Below are 7,630 nucleotides of genomic sequence, written 5' to 3'. Positions count from 1 at the left end.
TTCTTACACCACCATGAAGTGGGTTCCACAAGACTAACTTGGATGCTTCCAGTTCAGAGGGCCACACACACTGACCAGAAACTGTTTCCAGCTGTCTTTTCCTGATCTTCTTTTCCAGGCAAAGGTCAGGCAAAAAATATTGTTCGCTATTAAAATGTCCACTGCTAAAGTGTTACCATTAGATTAAAAAAATAAATAAATGGTTCCTTCCAGAGCCATGCCAGGCACATGAGGGCTGGTTTCCCAGTTTCAATAGTGTATATATTTCCCACCTGGATGGGACGCTGGACATCACAGGATTTCTGAGTGGACTGGAGCAACATGAAATGAAGCGTTTTGCTCAAGAACACGTGTCAACTAGTCCAGGAATTGAAATCATAATCTTATGATTATGAGTCCAACATCCTAAACACTAAGCCACTTGCCTTCACTACCATTAGATTATACCCTGTTAAACTGCTCCCATTAAAATTGCAGTTGAGAAGTGAATAATAAAAAATTGTTGCCAACAAAAATGGTTGACATTAAAAAGATTTTCTGTACATGAGCCATTGACATTAAAAATATAAATATATATATATATATATATGAGTGTATAAAGGGTCTTCTTTCCATGTATAATTTATACACTCATATAAAATATTTTGTCTTATGACTTTTATTAAGCATATGAACCACTGGTAATAAATTATTAAAATTTTTTACCTTTATACATATGCAGCATATATATACACACACACACACGTATGTATGCATATACATACATACATATGTAAGTATGTATATATGAATATATATATATTATACACACACACACGCATGTATGTATGCATATACATATGTATATATATATGTATATATATATATATATATATATATTATGTTGCCATTAGGAACATTCTGCATTAAAATAGTAACGTTCTTCCTGACAAAAGACAAAATGTCCTTTAAAATTCCTTGTATCAGGTTGTTTACAATAAATATTTTACCTTTAAATTTTCACATTTAAAAATATCCATTAAACTGGTAAATTTTTTGCTAGTAAAAAATTTCTTTTTTGTATTATTTTTGTAAGTCTTCATACCATTACAAGTTTTACCTTCAGAATATTAAGATGGTGCATGTTAAATTCTTGGCCATCAAAATGTTCAGTATTAAAATCTTTATTCTGAGAAAATGTTTGCTGGTAATTTTTTTGTATTTTTTGTATTAAGATTTGGTGTGGAGGTCTTTTGCCACTGGTTTTCATTATCAACCTATGATTTTAAAGATTTACATGTCAGAAAAACATTAGACTTTATCACAGCTATAATGTCCTGTGTTAAATTGTTACCATTAAAATGTTATGCATTGAAAATTTCACCATCAAAAATGGCACAGAAATGGTTAAATCCTTATGATTCTTTTGTTATGTTTCAACGACACTCAAGAACCCCTCATGGTATTTAAAAGACGTGCCCAAAACAACTTTTGACCATTTTTGTCATCTGTCCATTCTAGGTAGGTCTTTTCCTTCAAGAGAATGGTTAGCCGGGATGTTTGATTTTTAATTTTGATTGGTTCAAGAAGGATTGGGATCAAAGTGTTCTTTTTCTCACCGAAGAGTCGCTGCTGAGCCATTGTCGATTCAAACTGGCACCACTCGCTGAGGGCAAAGTTGTTTGAGAGAAGCAGCACAATCTTGTGACTCTTCTCAATACTTTCAACAATATTATCAACAATGTCCCATCCTGGAATGAAATCTCGATCATGGATGCACAACTGAAAGTTATTTTCCACTTCTAGTTTTGGTTGCAGCTTTTCCAGAAGGTATTTACTGTCACTGTTATGATAGCAGATGAATGCATCATACACATAACTTTTCTCATCTTGTTGGCTTCTTTCCTGCTTCTTGCGAGACTTGAGCAAGTAACAGATGTAGCGCAAAGCCCATCTCTTGTAGTATGAGATGCTGGCAACCACTACAAACACAAACATCAGTGAGCCCAACACAATTCCAATAGTGATCCCAACTGATGGTATAACACTGACTCCACATACGTTGTTTCCAAGGTCGATATCTGACAGTCGTTTACCTCGCAGTTCTGCTGGAGTTTCACATTTGAAGTCTTTAGGATAGTATAAGAACTGTTGGTGGTTCTTTTCTAGCCAGCTCTTAAACCAGGCATTTTCACAGATACACAAGAAAGGGTTAACAGACAAATCCCATCTGAGATTTTTGTTGTCAATAAGTAAGGGGGAAAAGGTTTTATCCTCTACAATACTTATACTGTTTTCTGAGAAAGAGAGAAAGTTTAGTTTCTTCATGACGGAGCAATCGGTATCATTCCACCACAGGATTCTGTTGCCTTTCAAGTTTAAAGAAGTTAAGTAAACCATGTTGCATATAACTTTTGGAATGATTTTCAGATTGGAGAAACTTATTTGCAAAGTAACTAAATTTGGAAGAAAGGCCAGTGATTGGTTGATTGATATAGGGTCACTTAACAAAACAGTTCCAATTAACTGAAGGTTGATGAGGCTTGGAAAATAGTGAAACAAATCTATCTGGCTATCTGCAAAAACACGCACATTTTCCAGAGTTAGATTTTGAAGGGTTTTGCTTCGAAAATTTGAACTTGTAATACTAAGTTTTGGCTGATGGCTAAATAAAGAAGCTCTAAGATGAAATGCTTGAAGATTTTGAATGGGGTTGAACAAGGAATTGATCTTTTCTAATTGATCGCACCAAATGTACAAATGTTGCAGATGCTGCAGTCCCTTGCATGTAGTCTCATTCAAATGAGGAATTCTTTCGACACCAATTTCCAAATGTGTTAAATTTGGATAGTAAGACTCACCTCTGGAACTAACAAAAGCAGGCAAATGCTGAACACTGCTATGGGGAATTTTCAAGACGTTCAATGACAGATTAATGCCCCAAATGGCAGTCTTGACAAAATTTTCAGAAAAGTCTAAATCCCGCAAGTATTTCAGAGTTGAAAACAGTGTGCCGTTGAAAGTATCAAAACCACAGCGTTTCAAAGACAAATGAGTCAACTGGGTCTGACGCAAATTCTCAAAGAAATACTCAGACAGCTCCTTAATTTTTGCTGAAATGATGTATAACTTGGTCAGCTGTTTAGCATTGGCTAAGGCTGTGTACAAAATTCTGGGCTGAAAATAACACACAAAGAATTCAAGAATACTTAGTGTTGTAAAATTTTCGAAAGCCGAACTATTAGATGAGAAAATATATGTGTTTTCAAACTTCAGCGAAACAAGAGACAAGCTTGAAATATTCACCATGAATTCCTTAGTCAGTCTAAAATTAGAGTCCTTAAAAATGATACTTGTGATGTTCTGTGGTAATTGAGGAACATAAGTTTTGGTTATACAGCTGCAGGAAGTGTGGACACACGTACAATTGGGCAGAGATGCTGACAATGATAAAGGTAGCAACAACAATGACAACAACAATAACAACAGTGGAAATTCAATGAGATACGTAGAATGGTCGAAGAATCGGGTATATTTTCTCAGTTCCTGATTAAACATTACACTCTGCAGTCAGGCTTTTTAAACATAGGTTGAGTTAATGTAGAGGTGACACAGATGATAACAATGACAACAACAGCATCCAAAGGAGCCTCCATGCAGTCACTCAATCCACAAGAAATAGCAGCTAAATTACTTTCAATACTATTATCTTAAACAAATGCTACTATCTTAAATAAAGATAGATTAGTGATCCTTTGGTTGGCAACTTTCTGCCCAAGTGACAATCATTTAATCTCTCAGTCTTTTACTCTTTCTGATGAATTAAAATGGTTCTGAATCATTCAATTAGTCACTCCTGATGGTGGTAATTAAAATTTTTTTTTAAATCTTCCACAAGCCTTCCTATGAATTAATTCTTGTTTCAATATGGACTGGAACCAGTTTCCTTGGAATCTGAAATTTCCCCATAAGACTACATACCTGTCCTAAACAGGTGAGATGGAGGTCAAAGCTGAAAATGCTTTCTGCCTACTGCAACTGGACGGACCTGGAGCTATATATAAGGGCAGCAACAGGAAATCTGGAAAAAGAAAAAAAGGGTACAATGAATCAGTAGACTGTGAGGTTTATGTGTGTATTTGTGTGTGTGTGTGTGTGTGTGTGTGTAAGTATATTTCAAAGTGTGTGTGTATGTGTGTGTATATATATTGGGTTGTCCAGAAAGTTCCTGCTGATTTTTAAAGGGAAGAAAAAGGTCAATAAATACTTGCCATTACATTTTTAATCAACCAAATATGAACCATTTTGTTGCACAGTGCGTCTCCATCTTTCCTTTAACTTGAAAATACCCTTTTCCCAGAATTGAGGTGGTTTTATGGCAAAGAATTCATCAAGGAATCTTTTTACGTCATCCAAGGAATTGAAATTTTTACCATTAAGACTATTCTGCAGAGACCTGAATAAGTGGAAATCCGAAGGAGCAATATCTGGTGAATATGGAGGGTGGGGTAACAAATCCCAGCCGAGCTGCAGCAATTTTTGTCTGGTTCCCAAAGCATCAAGTGCCGAAAATGAACTTTCTTATTTTCATTTTAAAGGGTTACAGAATTAACACAGGTTATAGGAACATAAACCTTCTTCCATGAAAAGATAGCTTAAACTGTGCTCTAAATGGAGGTGTAGTCAAATCCTATTTTATGGACTCAACCATGTACTAAAATAAGTCGAAAGGTAAGCTACTATAAATCGGCACAAACTTTCAGGACAACCCAATATCATCATCATCATCATCATCATCATCATTTAACGTCCGCTTTCCATGCTAGCATGGGTTGGACGGTTCAACTGGGGTCTGGCAAGCTCGAAGGCTACACCAGGCCAGTCAGATCTGGCAGTGTTTCTACAGCTGGATGCCCTTCCTAACGCCAACCACTCCGAGAGTGTAGTGGGTGATTTTATGTGCCACCGACACAGGTGCCAGACGAGGCTGGCAGACGGCCACGCTTGGATGGTGTTTTTATGTGCCACCGACACAGGTGCCAGACGAGGCTGGCGAACGGCCACGCTCGGATGGTGTTTGTTACGTGCCCTCAGCACGGAGGCCAGTCGATGCGGTACTGGCTACGGTCATGTTCGGATGGTTTTCTTATGTGCCACCGGCACTGGTACCACATAGATACAAATTCCATTGATGTTCATCTATTTTGATTTGATTTGATTATATATATATATATATACACATATATGTTGTAAGCATGTGTACATGTATTTGTAAGTGTGCATTTATGTACATTCATAAATGTGTGTGAATACTTGTTCCAACAGTAGGGTTTCAACATCCCTGATCATTTCTGAGAAGGTTCTGTCCAAAGCTATACTCAAAAGACTGGCCTAGTCATTACCAGAAAACATCATACTTGAGTTACTGGACAAATTTGGCAGTGGTCAAAGCAGACAGGACATGATTTTACTACAAGGCAGATTCAGGGAGGAACATTAAAACTTATTCATTGTATTTGTGAATATGCCAAAAGACTTTGACACTAATCAAGGAACATTTGTGGGATGTTCTCAGGAAGTTTGGTTACTCACCCAAATTTGCGAATCCCCTCTGCCACTTTCACACAGATACATTGACCCAAGTTGTGGTTGGTAGGTATAAATCATAGCCTGTCGGTGTTTAAACAGGAGTTGTAGAAGGCTGCAGGTGGTCTTCTATCCCCATCACTGTGCAGGAAAGGCAGCATCCACCCAGCTTTTGATTCAACAACAGAAGGCTCCACGCCTGCCACCAAGCCATGTCTGAACTACAAAAAGCTGATCACCAAGTTCTGGTAGCTCACACTCTGGATGCCCTAAAAACCAAGATCACAGCAGCTACACCAGGTTACAGAAAAATGAGCAGGACAACCATAAACAGCATAGATATCTGTGATCTCAGAGGCCTCTTTATACTAGACATTCTAAGTAAGAAATTCTTGTCAATGAATTTTGCTTTATGTAAAGATAATGCCTAAGCCATTTCTAGGGGCCAGAATGGATATAGACTGGACAGTCTCATGCAGAGGCAACACCTCATGTCCCCTTAATGGCTTACTGGAACACAGAGATTTTGGTATATGAAATAGAAGTGATACCAAAGGACCCCAGTGGGCAGTCAAAAGATGCGTGTGTGAAGAGCCACTTGCTGGTTACAGAGCAAGAGAAAAGAATTAAGCTGGAAGCCAGGAATAGATAAGCAGTGATTTTGCCATAACTGCTGACACACAAACTGTAGGGTGTTATGGTTCAGGGACAAAACATTCAATGACCACTGATGTCTGATGACATCTATTTCTTCTGGTCAAGCTCCATTCACTTAGGTGACTGGAAAAGAAGCAGCTTCTTCTAGCTGTTATTAATAACATATATATGTATGTATACTCTTTACATATATGGTATGTATACCATATATATATATATTATATATAACCCATGTTAGCATGGATTGGACGATTTTGACTGAGGGCTGGCAAACCAGATGAATGCACCAGGCTCCAATCTTGATCTGGTAGAGTTTCTACAGCTGGATGCCCTTCCTAACGCCAACCACTCTGAGAGTGTAGTGGGTTCTTTTTATGTGCCACCGGCGGCACAGGAGCCAGTCAAGCAGTACTGGCAATGACCTCACTCAAATTTTTTACACATGCCAACAGCACAGGTGCCAGTAAGGTGATACTGGTAACAATCCCACTCGAATGGTGCTCTTAGCACCCTACTAGCACGGGCACAAGTGCCAGTAAGGCGATGCTGGTCACAATCACACTCGAATGGTTCCTTTTATGTGCCACGGGCATGGAAGCCAGTTAGCCGCTCCGTCAACGATCACACTTGTATGGTGCTCTTTGCACTCCGCTAGTACAGATGCCGGTCATCGAATTTGATTTTGATTTCACTTGCCTCAACAGGCTTTCGCAATATATATACTCTTTACTCTTTTACTTGTTTCAGTCATTTGACTGCGGCCATGCTGGAGCACCGCCTTTAGTCAAGCAACTCGACCCCGGGACTTATTCTTTGTAAGCCCAGTACTTATTCTATCGGTGTCTTTTGCCAAACCGCTAAGTGACGGGGACATAAACACACCAGCATCGGTTGTCAAGCAATGCTAGGGGGACAAACACAGACACACAAACATACACACACCACACACATATATATATATATATATATATACATATATGACGGGTTTCTTTCAGTTTCCGTCTACCAAATCCACTCACAAGGCTTTGGTCAGCCCGAGGCTATAGTTGAAGACACTTGCCCAAGGTGCCACGCAGTGGGACTGAACCCGGCACCATGTGGTTGGTAATCAAGCTATTTACCACACAGCCACTCCTGTACCTATGAGGTATACATATATATATTCTCCCCTCCACCAAAATTTAAAATTTTGCACACATATATACTCTTTTACTACATATATATATATATATGTGTGTGTGTGTGTATGGGTACATATATATGTATATGTGTGTGTATGTATGTATAACCCCACCATCCCTATACATCCCATCTCCCACACATTCCACTCCCACACCCCCACCACGCACACACACATGCTCTCACATACACATGCATGTACACCTTCCTCTTGTGATCACCACTACTT

At 38.6% G+C, this 7,630-nt stretch overlaps 1 protein-coding gene across 2 annotated transcripts in view; it reads right to left on the bottom strand.

The window, feature by feature from the left end:
• Positions 1–1,203: 1,203 nt before the first annotated feature.
• The window catches only part of LOC115225360 (toll-like receptor 1), a 14,292-nt gene continuing 7,865 nt past the window's right edge, over positions 1,204–7,630 (bottom strand). For both annotated transcript variants that reach the window (XM_036514415.1, XM_029796310.2), the window contains exon 2: positions 1,204–4,060. In XM_036514415.1, the coding sequence (XP_036370308.1) occupies positions 1,426–3,537 (2,112 nt within the window). In that variant the 5' untranslated portion in view covers positions 3,538–4,060 and the 3' untranslated portion in view covers positions 1,204–1,425. The remainder of the gene's footprint in view (positions 4,061–7,630) is intronic.

Source organism: Octopus sinensis, linkage group LG27 (assembly GCF_006345805.1).
Source record: "Octopus sinensis linkage group LG27, ASM634580v1, whole genome shotgun sequence".
Lineage (NCBI taxonomy): Eukaryota > Metazoa > Mollusca > Cephalopoda > Octopoda > Octopodidae > Octopus > Octopus sinensis.
Note: the sequence above shows the minus strand (reverse complement) of the source record. Positions and strands in the feature narration are given on the sequence as shown.